This window comes from Brachyhypopomus gauderio, chromosome 9 (assembly GCF_052324685.1).
Source record: "Brachyhypopomus gauderio isolate BG-103 chromosome 9, BGAUD_0.2, whole genome shotgun sequence".
Taxonomy (NCBI): Eukaryota; Metazoa; Chordata; class Actinopteri; order Gymnotiformes; family Hypopomidae; genus Brachyhypopomus; species Brachyhypopomus gauderio.
The window spans coordinates 14831018-14845508 of NC_135219.1; the positions used below are offsets into that span (position 1 = coordinate 14831018).

The 14491-nt window shown below is 37.1% G+C and overlaps 2 protein-coding genes across 3 annotated transcripts; one reads left to right on the forward strand and one right to left on the reverse strand.

The window, feature by feature from the left end:
* Nucleotides 1–214: 214 nt before the first annotated feature.
* mep1a.1 (meprin A, alpha (PABA peptide hydrolase), tandem duplicate 1) lies at nt 215–9185 on the reverse strand. 2 transcript variants are annotated; one of them, XM_077017460.1, is made up of 15 exons: nt 8929–9185; nt 5553–5643; nt 5418–5442; nt 5299–5340; nt 5087–5127; nt 4873–4948; nt 4661–4778; nt 4177–4352; nt 3748–3969; nt 3062–3208; nt 2759–2974; nt 2103–2567; nt 1721–1894; nt 1567–1626; nt 215–1087 (listed from the first exon to the last, which is right to left on the reverse strand). In XM_077017460.1, exons 2-14 carry the CDS (start codon nt 5610–5612, stop codon nt 1577–1579), a joined length of 1812 nt encoding a protein of 603 aa, XP_076873575.1. In that variant the 5' UTR covers nt 5613–5643; nt 8929–9185; the 3' UTR covers nt 215–1087; nt 1567–1576. The 2 variants fall into 2 exon arrangements, with proteins under 2 accessions (XP_076873575.1, XP_076873574.1); XM_077017459.1 differs by lacking the exon at nt 8929–9185 and adding an exon at nt 8617–8734.
* On the forward strand, nt 8713–14409 carry pla2g7 (phospholipase A2, group VII (platelet-activating factor acetylhydrolase, plasma)). Its single transcript, XM_077017461.1, has 11 exons — nt 8713–8852; nt 9960–10093; nt 10541–10691; nt 10882–10975; nt 11103–11171; nt 11560–11725; nt 11882–11995; nt 12124–12215; nt 12337–12507; nt 12612–12760; nt 12966–14409. Exons 1-11 carry the CDS (start codon nt 8786–8788, stop codon nt 13064–13066), a joined length of 1308 nt encoding a protein of 435 aa, XP_076873576.1. The 5' UTR covers nt 8713–8785; the 3' UTR covers nt 13067–14409.
* The last annotated feature ends 82 nt before the right edge of the window (nt 14410–14491 follow it).

Consider the following 14491-nt stretch of genomic DNA (forward strand, 5'->3'; position numbering starts at 1 on the left):
CACTGTCAGCACCACTACACTCTTTATCTCTCAAGGATTTGCAAACTGTTTATTACAGCAATTTCATTTATGGTCTGGGATGCAATGTGCAGAAAACAACTGCAGTCTATAAAACCTCTGAGCAAACATGGCAGAAAGAAATTGAAGTTTTTATTAAAGGTTTTATAAGAGCTGAATGAATAAATGTCTACAATAGGAGACACAGAATAAGCTAAAAATCCTCTTATGCAATGCAAGCTTATATCACCAGTTATTAATTGCTGCTAATTCTTCATGCGTCAATGAAAAAAATAATATAATATAAAGTCTTATCAAGATGTAGAGAACCCTGGCAAGTTCAAAGTGTCCACCACTTTCACAGAAAGAAAACATCACAGCACACTTTACTTTCCATGTGATCAGGACAGGTCCTGCTTGGCAGTGATATATTCAAATGTAATGCAAATGTAATGTGTTTTTTAAATATTTCTAGAAATAATGCAATGTTCTATTACAAATGTTGGTGTTATATTAAATCTTATTTTTATGACAAAGATATGCAAGCATGCCAATGGTAAAACCCACAGTAAGAAAAGTAGTAAGTAGTAAGAAAATAGTAAGATCACACTGCCTGTTTTGACTGTATAACATCCGGTGGGGTCGTAACGTTGGAAAGTAATAAAATAATTCAGTTCAAATAATAATGAACTGCATTATCCTGAGGGTACATCCATTAGAGCTTGTGTGTTCAAAGAAACATGAAACAGGTGGAGAAGGGTGATCTGAGGTCACTCACCAGCTAAACACAGAAGAAATCCTGAGCAAATTAGAGGCAATAAGATCTCTTTAATGTAAAAGCTTAGTGTAGAAAGGAAAGTGGATATTACTGTTTAATACATGTGTTTGAGAAAATTTGAATGTTTATTTAAAAAATATATAGAGATATATAGGATATCGTAGAGATTATGGAGATATCATAGAGATATTAAAAATTGTAGTGAAGTTCACAAAGTTTCCAGAGAAACAGGACGTTTCGTACAGACGTCCCTCATCAGCTGTGCCAATGGTGGCAGTGCCACGGAGCTCAAGGAAACGGCTGGTGGAGGAGCTGCCGACAGAGACAGACATGTAGAGCGTCAGAGTCACTGCACACATGAGAGATGCTGCAGGACTGACCTGCGCTCTGTGCATCCAGACTACACTGACATCAGTGCGAGGTCAGCTGCTGTCTGATTTCAGGAGCTTTTCATCTCTGAACTGAAGAGTGTGTGATTACAGAAGATTACAGGACATCACACACTTATTACAGATAACAGAACATCACACACTGATTATTACAGATCACAGGACATCAGATACACTCATTATTATATATCACAGGACATCAGATACACTCATTTTTACAGATCACAGGACATCAGACACACTGATTATTACAGTTCACAGGACATCAGACACACTCATTATTACACATCACAGGACATCACACACACTGATTATTACACATCACAGGACATCACACACACTGATTATTACAAATCACAGGACATCAGACATACTGATCACATTTTTCTGCAGCAAGCTCACCTATTCAAGCTCAAATGTCTGTGGCAACAGGCACTTCACTATTTTTCAAAGGTGTTAAGTCTTCAAAACAGAGAACATAGCACAAAGAGTAGATTACAAATTAAAATCAAGTTGAACTGCTTTATAGACAAACTAAACAACACTTCACGCTTACCCTCAAAGTCAACAAGAATGATGAGGTCATCATTTTTCAGGTAATTCCTTCGGCGGAGGTCAAAATGTTTAATGAAGTTTTTCCAGCCCTTTGATTCACCTCTGTAGCAATTGCAATTAGGGTCAAGGGTCCCGACCTTTGTTGGATTGTCCCAATACAATTTCCCTTGAGGAGCTGAACAAATAAACAAATAAAGTGAACACGTTGTATTTCTATGAGCAATTTCTATACATTGTTAGTATTTGGCCCATGTTCTTATACAGAGACACATACAATTATCAGGAGACAGCATGAAAGTTACAGACAGAAGAAAGTTAAAAACAAAACAAAAAAAAAACAAGCCTCATTAAGCAGAGCCTAACGTACTTTCTAATGAACCTACTTGTGGCGAGGTCTGTGGTGAGGCTTCGGGCAGAAGACATTCGCAGTCTGATGTCTGCATCCTGGTCCATTACTACGATGGTGGCCTGGCGGTCCACGGCAGGCCAGTGGAAGGCTGCATCATTCTCTCCACTGAACAGATGGAAGTAGAGTCCCGTATAGTTGCCTGTGTAGTCATAGTGGGAGGAGAGAGGTTGCACGCGCACCCCGAAGGCGTAGCCCTCGGGACTGTAGAACCGAGGGCTGTCTAGCACCGTACTGGGGTCTGCAGTCTGCAGGACGTGCGAGAAATTCTGAATGCGCCACACGGCGGCAGGGCAGCGGGTCTCCACCAGGCTGATGTCATCCACGAACACGCCCCCTGCGGACGTAGCAGGGTCTCCGCTGACCGCCTGAAACATGTAGCGGAATTTCACTCCGACTTGCATGGGAACATGAGCGACCTTCCAGCTCTGATCCGCATCGGCTACAAAACACACACAAGTGAGACAAGTCATTCTTGGATGATGGCATATGTGTAGTAACAGGGATTTGCTATAAGAAAATAAACATGCCACTGTGCACTCAGGCCATTCTGAGTCCTTTAGACTGGTATTGAAAACCAAAAGTGTATTCCTGGAGATACAAAAGTGCCAGGGAGCTGAGTGAAGCCTCTACCCCAAACTGTGTGCAGTTTCTTCAGCTTGCGCACTGTCCCTGTCCCATCATCCATTTTGACCCAGATGACCAGCCTGTCATTTGAGCTGCCGTTCATTTTGTAAAAGAACTGAAGACACTGCAACTTTCTTCTAGGGTACAGGAGGCGAGACTCGATTAAGCCGGAATCTCCCTCCTTTCCAACCGCTGTGTCAAAGTACATAGCATATCCTAAATCTGCAAACCAAAATGTGACAGTTAGGATTATTAACAAAATGGAAAAGGACTAGGCTTAGGCAAAAGGATGGAGAGACAAACACTGACCCCTAGACTGGCCAATGAGAGTGGGAACTTCAGGGCCGGAGGTGCTCTTGGTGTGAGCCCAGTCTCCATCATCGGTAGAACTCTGAATCATACCACATATACTGATGTGTTCAAATGTGCACTGGTCCAGCAAGGTCAGACTGGAAGCTGAATAACAAACGTCCTCATTTTTACTTGTTTTCCTTACGTCAACACATGAATAATAGAGGATAACTGATAATAAACCTGGATCTAAACATTATTGTACACCTGGATGTACAATTCTTACAATGAACATTATCATTTAAATCAGCTAATGAATATTATCAGTTAAATCAGCTGATGAACATCATTGAAATCAGCTGATGACAACCATTTAAATCAGCTGATGACAACCATTTAAGTCAGCTGATGAACATCATTTAAATCAGCTGATGACAACCATTTAAATCAGCTGATGAACATCATCATTTAAATCAACTGATGAACACCATTAAAATCAGCTGATGAACATCATTTAAATCCGCTGATGAACATCATTTAAATCAGCTGATGAACATCATTTAAATCAGATGATGAACATAATTTAAATCAGCTAAGGAACATTATGATTTAAATCAGCTGATGAACATCATTTAAATCAGCTGATAAACATAATTTAAATCAGCTGATGAACATCATTTAGCATCACGCTGACAGACACTTACTGCAGTTATACATTCGATTCAGTCTCACAATGTCTTGCTCACTGAAGTCAAGATACTGCCCTATGATGTTGTAGAACTCTGGGATGTTGGTGGTGATGGTGGGGATGTTGGGGTCTTTATTGAAGGAGAAAGGTCTGTAGTGCATGACTGACTCATAGTCGTATGGCGTATTTAGATCAGTCACAAAGCTGTCATCATATTTGTTGAAGTTGTGCTGAAGGCCTGATAAAACAGACACAGTAAGCCAGTAAATGCAGTTACCTCATTGTATCTGACTCATTTGGTTATGGCCTTCAATCATATATTCATGATGCAGACATTATTTAGTTGTTTAAAGTTTTAGGTTTCTTCCATAAACATTTCTACTGACAATGTCAACTTAACTCTAAACAGTACACGGGCATGTAAAAGCACTTCTGATCAGCTAACCATCGCTGACTTGGTCTAGCCAGATCTTCACGTAGTCGTCCCGGTCCTGACGGGACTGCATGTGGTAAAAGCCCAGAGCATGGAGCAGCTCATGTTCCACAATAGCCTTATGGTCACAGCCAGGCCCCAGCGAGAGCACCTGTCCTTGGGGCTGCTCCCCCACACTCGAGAAGCACCTGAACACAGTCATGAAGCCACGCCCTTTCAGCACAACACGCCGACTCACATTCAAGAAAGAGCTTGTGTTGTACTAGATGCCCAGAGGAATTACACTTCATGGTGTCCTAAACCACACAATGATAATCAGAGATGTGTCTCTATTGCAAACAACAGGTCTTATTATTTTAGGATGTGTGTAATATCTTATGTGTCAGTTATTAAATGTGAATCAGATGTGATTGTGTGATCTTGAAGAACAAAATAAGTGTAACAATTTCAATTAAATCATTTTTAGCATACATATGGAAAGATGTTAGAAACACACCCATCTAGCTTCTCGAACTTGATGTAGGTCTTTTCTCCTTCATAAGGCTTAAAATCAACACAGGACTTCAATCGATACATCTCAAAGGCTTGAAAGACAGCTCCTTTAGCATTCAGGTCTGATGAAATCAGAGATTAATAATTCAACCACGTTATTACAGTTGGCCAACATTACATCAGAGAACTAAAATATTTTATATTGTTCCAAAATACCTAGGCTGTCAGACAGAATGTAAGGAATAGGGAACTTCCATCTGTAAGCAGTGTTGATAAGAGCATTTCGCCCAGGCTTTTAGGAAAGAAATGCACAATATCTAATGCAGGTTTACAAGACAATGGCAGGAAAAATAAATAAATGGTAGTCTGGTATGACGTAGTGATGTAAGCATGATGTAACAGCTATATTAAAAATATTACATTTACTCACAGGAAGAAAAATGTCCCCTTCAATTAGGGGGGTTTTTGCCCCTGTTAATAAAATTATATTATTATTTGAACAGCTGCTAAATCCATATTGATAAGAAATCCTCAAATATTTGTTGTACCTCTTTGTGAGAAGAAATAAACAAAATAAACAAAATATTGATGCAAAATAGGAAAAGCATTATACAGCATTCATGGGAAGTTGTATCAGCTTACCCAGGTTAATGAATGGGTTGTCATTTGGTGTATCTTCAATCTCTGTGAATAGAAAATACCTGAATATAGCTTGAACTCTTCGTTAATTTACATGTGCAACTGAAAACGATTTAACTTACCATGCACTTGAGGTGATACTGGAATCTTGATAAAAAAAACAGAGAGTATTTTTTTAAATAGAGAGGTTACATTGATATCATTTTAAAATGTGCAAAAGCCAAAAACATCAAATGTAAATAGAATTTAATACTCACTGCAAGAGACACTGACACAGCAGCCAGTGCAGCAAGACAAAAAAGCCTTGGGAAAGACATCCTGACTGCACACGCAGAGATGGTGCTTTGGCTTAAATGGGAGAGAACTTTGACCATTTTGATACAGCCCTAAGAAATCTGAAAGGTCATGAAGTGACTGTGCGCAGGCTTGTGTATAGTTTATGACCGAGGTATAGGTTACACTTGCTTCCTGTAGCACTATGATTCTCCTTATCACTCACATGCTGTACGGAAAGCTACTTCTTTCATACTTATTCATACTCCCACAACATGAGTAGACTAATCCAGTATAATAAGGTAAAGTGGCCAAAGTTATTTTTATATCATCTCATAAAAAATGACTGTGGATAGGTACTTGAATGAATTTGTTACAGCTCATGATAAAATAAGTAGCTGGATCATTCATTTGGAGGAAGACATTGGTGTACATACATACATACATACATACATACATACATACATACATACATACATACATACATACATACATACATACATACATACATACATACATACATACATACATACATACATACATACATACATACATACATACATACATACATACATACATACATACATACATACATACATACATACATACATACATACATACATACATACATACATACATACATACATACATACATACATACATACATACATACATACATACATACATACATACATACATACATACATACATACATACATACATACATACATACATACATACATACATACATACATACATACATACATACATACATACATACATACATACATACATACATACATACATACATACATACATACATACATACATACATACATACATACATACATACATACATACATACATACATACATACATACATACATACATACATACATACATACATACATACATACATACATACATACATACATACATACATACATACATACATACATACATACATACATACATACATACATACATACATACATACATACATACATACATACATACATACATACATACATACATACATACATACATACATACATACATACATACATACATACATACATACATACATACATACATACATACATACATACATACATACATACATACATACATACATACATACATACATACATACATACATACATACATACATACATACATACATACATACATACATACATACATACATACATACATACATACATACATACATACATACATACATACATACATACATACATACATACATACATACATACATACATACATACATACATACATACATACATACATACATACATACATACATACATACATACATACATACATACATACATACATACATACATACATACATACATACATACATACATACATACATACATACATACATACATACATACATACATACATACATACATACATACATACATACATACATACATACATACATACATACATACATACATACATACATACATACATACATACATACATACATACATACATACATACATACATACATACATACATACATACATACATACATACATACATACATACATACATACATACATACATACATACATACATACATACATACATACATACATACATACATACATACATACATACATACATACATACATACATACATACATACATACATACATACATACATACATACATACATACATACATACATACATACATACATACATACATACATACATACATACATACATACATACATACATACATACATACATACATACATACATACATACATACATACATACATACATACATACATACATACATACATACATACATACATACATACATACATACATACATACATACATACATACATACATACATACATACATACATACATACATACATACATACATACATACATACATACATACATACATACATACATACATACATACATACATACATACATACATACATACATACATACATACATACATACATACATACATACATACATACATACATACATACATACATACATACATACATACATACATACATACATACATACATACATACATACATACATACATACATACATACATACATACATACATACATACATACATACATACATACATACATACATACATACATACATACATACATACATACATACATACATACATACATACATACATACATACATACATACATACATACATACATACATACATACATACATACATACATACATACATACATACATACATACATACATACATACATACATACATACATACATACATACATACATACATACATACATACATACATACATACATACATACATACATACATACATACATACATACATACATACATACATACATACATACATACATACATACATACATACATACATACATACATACATACATACATACATACATACATACATACATACATACATACATACATACATACATACATACATACATACATACATACATACATACATACATACATACATACATACATACATACATACATACATACATACATACATACATACATACATACATACATACATACATACATACATACATACATACATACATACATACATACATACATACATACATACATACATACATACATACATACATACATACATACATACATACATACATACATACATACATACATACATACATACATACATACATACATACATACATACATACATACATACATTATTGATCCCAGAGGGAAATTCCTGAACTGCTCATGAACTGGACTGTATCGTTCTTACACCTGTTACCTTACAATTTTGCTTGTTTCTGTAGACTGTATTTACTTTATGCTGAGATCTAAAAAGAAAAAAGCTAAAAGCTATTAAAAATATATAGATTGTTATACAGTGTAAAGGTTTTGATATCGTCTTCAGACATAGATAATAGCCACCAGGTTTCATAAATAGCATTATAAATGTATTCAGCCAACTGTGTGTTATTTCCTTTGCCTTACCAGGTTATGTTTTGACTATTTTGCGAGGGACTTTCGGGGCCACCGTACAGAAACCGACCCGGAAGTAGAGCAGAATGGCAACAACAGCACGGCGGAGAATTACAGCTCGCTAGATGTCGGTCGTGTAGGAAGAACAAGAGTTTGGATTTGGGCGTAGAACCTAAAGTCTATGTTGACTTCAAGTAAATCTGTACTACTAATCCGGAAGATATATAAGCGGACAATCGCAAAATCAGGTAGTGAAATGCCTTCGCTTAGCTATTTGTCCTGACACCATAGACTGTACGCGCACTGTTTCGCCACGTTTCTTACCTTCAATTACAGCATGTCTCACAAACTATTAGGACCTTAATGTATAGCTGCATTTAACCAACTAGATAGCCTGCACGGCGCTCCCGATAGTAAACACTGTTAAATTTAGGCAGAATGCTAGCTATAGAGCACCGTACTAAACAGTCTAAACTGCCGTGTCTCTTCTAAACTGGTTGGAGAGTGGTGCTTCCTCTCAGTCCTGTGTGATATTATCCACAGTTCCCCGTGATTATCGGTTAGGATTACATTAAGCCGCCTAGCAAGTTAATTTAAGTCGCCACTTCAAAATAAGCACAACGTGAGCCGTGGGTCAGGTGTTGGGTTATTTAATCGGGTGTGTGAACACCTGGTTAATCGCGGTTGTGTTAAAATTCCTTTAACTACAGGCGTCAGTCCTCTGGTTAACCCATTTAACATAGACGAATATAAGCGTGGGTTTCCTCTTTTGCGGGTGGGTAATCCACTCCAGAATATGACCTGCACAGCACTACTACACCACACTTTTTGGCCACCTCATCAGTGTTCAAAACGCCAGTTAGTCCAACGAAGTAGAGTAAAAAAGTAATTATCACAAGTGAATAAATCGATGTTACAGTTGGAGTGGAACTTATGACAAATAAACCATTATGAAGATCGTTATGAATTTACCTATGATCAAGTTTTTTAGAAAACTTGACAATTTACAATAGATCAAATATTATATATAATAATTATATAGTGCAGTATGTATGCCTCTTGTTGACTTAAACCAATAGGAACATTAGCCTAATTGAAAATGTGGTGTCGCAATTACCGTGTTTTCTACACAGACGCTACTTAAAATACGTAAGAATGCATCGAAATAACAATGATAACGTGACAGGAAACACTATGTATGTACACAAACAGTCGTGTTTTTCCAGTGGATTTCGACGCCACGTCCTGGAAAAGCGGAAATACGTATTTCAAGTTCTTTCTCGTGGAAACACTCTAATCACCGGTGACACGCATGCGTCAAAACTCTTGTATCTCATGAAATGTGCGCCTGACAGGTCTGCGGTACCAGTGGAACTACCGGGCTTCTGTTGCGATGGGGAATTCAAGCCGTCATAATTTGGGGATACCCTCTGGAAAAGGACCACACGAAGTGGGTTGCACTGATTTAATGGCTGGCCACACAATACAGGTAAAAGAGCAGCGTCTGCTGTTTAATGGATGCCTTAAGGCCTGTCCTGCCAAGAGCCATAGTTCTGAACAAATGAGTTGCCTCAAATCTGTGTTGGCAGTACAATATTGTACCAAACCAGTAGTAATGTGCTGATATGATCTATTTTATTATTTTATGATCTATAATTGTGAAACTGATGTCGTTAAAGTTATTTGAACAAGAATTGGAGACAAAGAGATAAACATGAAAGAACTTTTGTATTTGTGGCCATTTCTAAAAACACATTGTGAGCTACTATGAACTTTGACCTTTGACTTAGCGTTGCCTGGGACGTTGGTGTTCAGCCCCATTGTTTGACTCAATTGGCCTTTGTGATATACCCCCCTCTTTGGACTGTGCATCATAGAGAGCTTCTTAAAATCTAATTTCATCCATTTGTCTAACCAGTAGTCTATTGATTCACAGGGCACTTTTTTACGACTGTACTATCCATGCCAAATGTCGACGGATTCTGTCAGGCCAGCCTGGGTTCCATGCAGAGAATACTTCAATGGCCTTGCAGACTTCATGAAAATGAACCGAGTGCTGAGTGAAGGAACTTTTAACTACCTCTTTGGTAAGTTCAGTGACTGGTTATTTGTGTAGCATTAGTTGCCTTGTACATGGAGTATTTTAAATGTTTAAAGTAGAAATGTATACATAAATGTATTTTAAAATAGTTTAAACTGTATTTATAAATGGCACACATTAGGCATTTAAGTATGATAGTTGTGTAAAAGTTTGCTTTTATTTCCCCCTCTGGAAAGGTTCATTTAAAATCCCGGCTACATGGAACGCACCTTTCAAAGCAGATGGCAAATATCCCTTAATTATCTTTTCCCATGGTCTGGGAGCTTTCAGGTAATGTTCATTCAAAAGCTTTTAACGGGATAATTTTAACACAATTATTATTACAATATTATCGTGATTTAAGTCATAAATCAATGTCCTGCATTCTGCCCGTGGTCGTGTGTGCTGTGTTTTGCAGGACGTTGTATTCAGCCATATGCGTTGAGCTGGCCTCACAGGGCTTCATTGTTGCTGCCGTGGAACACAGGTTCGCCCTTTGAACCAGAATTTGAACACACAGTCTCTGTAACTGTGTGTGCGTAGCTTGGGCTAGAGGCAACAGTATACTGTTAATAGATCTGACAACACAAAAGGACACCTGCAAAACAACCTGTTGTGTGGCACTGTCACATCTGGCTAATCTATGGGACTGACAGACATACATTATACATCAATCATAGAAATATATTTCACCGATATAAAAAAAGGTTGATTTGTAACAGTACCAAGTTACAGTTACTCATGAACAGAGATTTTGTTACAGCTACACAAACAAACAAAGCATATTTGCTCCTGTTTTTATCCTATAGTGAGTCCTTGACCAGTTAAAAGCGTAATAAATGTATTAAAATGTGTTTTTCCTTCTCTTTCCTCAGGGACGAGTCAGCATGTGCCACATACTACTTCAAAGAGAAGACAGGAAAAAATACTCCTCCATCACACCAAACTTTTCAGCCTGTCTCCGATAATCTGGAGGAGCAGTGGATGTATTACAGACCACTGAAACCTGGAGAGAGCGAATTCCCTCTGAGAAACAAGCAAGTGAGATCCACCATCCTTCCGTTCTTGCAGAACAACTAAACCACACAATATTCCCCAACTTGCAGTGTCTGTCATCAGAAACTACAAAGGAGTGTTGATATTCCTAAACTCCGCTTATTACAACTGTGTGAACTGTGTTTGTGTAATGTGTTTTAGGTTAAACAAAGAGCGGATGAGTGCATCAGAGCTTTGGAGCTTCTTATTGAGATCAACTCAGGAAAGTCTGTGGAAAACGTCTTAGTTTCTCAGTTTGACTGGTCAGCATTGAAGGTGAATATAACAGTAAAAGGAATCCGCTGCAATTGAAGTCCAGTTGTAAAGACAATTATCTACAATTATCAGAAGCCCCCCACCAATTGGTACAAACTACAACTTACACCCTTCCTGTTCCTTGCCAGAATTGCATGGACTTGTGTAGAATAGCAGCTATAGGACATTCCTTTGGTGGGGCAACAGTGATTGAGTGCTTGTACAAGGAAGTCAAGTTCAGGTACGTGTTGTAAGCTTATAGTGCCATTCAGGCATTCAGTTTCAGATCAGTTTTATTTAACAGTTTGACATTTATTTCAAAAACTGGTTTGAGGAGCTTGTAATTGTAATTTTCTCCTCAGTTGTGGTGTTGCATTGGATACCTGGATGTTCCCTCTCAGTGATGAGATTTTTCCAAGTGTGAAACAGCCTCTTTTTTTTATAAACTCTGACAAGTTCCAGTGGGCAGGGAATGTCGCTCGAATGAAAAAGTTAGACTCCGAAATTATTCCAAGGAAAATGATAACCATCAGGTCAGTTATGTTTTCCCTAATACTTTGCATGAAACCGGCATGTAGAATAGTCCAAGTGTACAATGAGAATTTTAAAAAGGGCTTTAAACAATTTCTCTTGGTAGGGGAAGCGTCCATCAGAGCTTTCCTGATTTCACATTCATGACCGGTAACTGGGTTGGGAAAATTTTGAAGCTTAAAGGAGAAATAGATCCTCATGTAGCAATGGATCTGTGCAACAGAGCTTCGTTAGCATTCCTTCAACGACACTTGCGTAAGTTAAACCATTTTTAGGTTTTTGTTTTAAACCTATGCATATTTGGCTTTAAACTGAAGTTCATGTACTGATGGTTTGCAAATTTGTATCATTGACTCGCCTCTTATGCATTTCATTAATTCATACTTATCGATTTCAGAATTTTATGGAGTTACTAAGCAGCGACCTTAGCAATAAACTAATGAGACATCTTGTTTGACAGATTTAGACAGAGGCTTCAATCAATGGGATCATTTAATTGATGGAAAAGACGACAACCTGATTCAAGGCAGCAATATCACTACACTTCAGGCATCAATCTAAAATGTTATTACTAAAGTCAACAGCAGCTCAATTTGAGATTTTATATTTGTTTATATCTGGAATCATAATGCTGGCCCTACATTGAACCTGATCAGGTGTCCAGCTCTGCTCCTACAGACCGTGAGCAGTTTTCATTTCTCATACCTGGCTCCACTGTTCACTGTGACTGGAGGCTTTGATTAACTGGATCCAGATGTTACGTTAGGATTGGAACTAAACCTCGCAGGACAGTGGATCATCTGGACTTGAACAACCCTGCAGTTTGAGGTTCAAGGACTGGAATCAAACCTTGGATATAATAGATGAACTTTGCAGTACACACACACACAGCCTGGATATTAGTGTCATACATTCCAGTCATTCCCACAAGTCACGTCACTTGTACGTTACGAGATGAGGTACTTCACATGCCTACAGTGCATGTGATGTGGAAAGAGCCTTCTAGCAGTCCAAACTGCAGCGGTTTCCAGACACTACAGCAGGGGTGCTCATTACATCGATCGTGTGACATTAAAAAGTAGTAGATGAATCGCCCATCTACACTGACGGTTATATTTTGATTGACATTCATGGTAGCCACGTAATTTGTTTGCAAGCTACTTATCATATATATATATATATATATATATATATAGCGCCACCATCTTGTCTAATTAGCTCAATGATTTAATTATAAAAGGATCTTGTTACAATAAGTCTGTGCAATATGTTTTAAAGTTTAACATTTTTATTGGAAGCATGCAATACACACCATGTAGATGCAAGTTTAGCCTATTTGCCAATGTGCTAACCATATCTAAACTCCACCAATGGCCAGTACCTGATCCCAGGAATCACTTACTGCTGTTATACCTTTGCTGAAACTGGCATCTACACAATATCCAGTCTGCAGTTGTCAAACAGTGGTGTTGACTGCTCTCCAATACACCTTTAGGCCAGATGTGCCTAATAAAGTGGCCAATAAACTTAGAATTAAAAGGTAGGTGTTTAATGAAGTGGGTGGAGTGTATTTTATTGCATCACCGTGACATGCCTTGTTGCTGTAGCACTGCCTTTTTATATAAAGAAACAAGTGTTATTTCCATTTAATATCACACTATGGTGCACTCACGGTACCGCAATGGTTAGCGTAGAACTATTTTGCGGTCTTCTGTACCTCCAACAGTTAATCGTGGGTTGGGTTCCTTCCATAAGCCTGATTTTCAGTTGTACACAAGATTTATTTACTAATTTACTTTTCATTTGTGATGCCATTAGTGAAACTAAAGTGATGGGTTTTACAGTTTTTTCAGAGGCTGAAATGTTGATGTATATTCTGTTATTAAAAGAGATTCAAATTTTAATGCTCAAAAATGCCATTTTTTTCTTTAACGCTTGCTACTTTTTCATGGGAGTTCTGGCTGACAGCAATTCACTAGACACAAT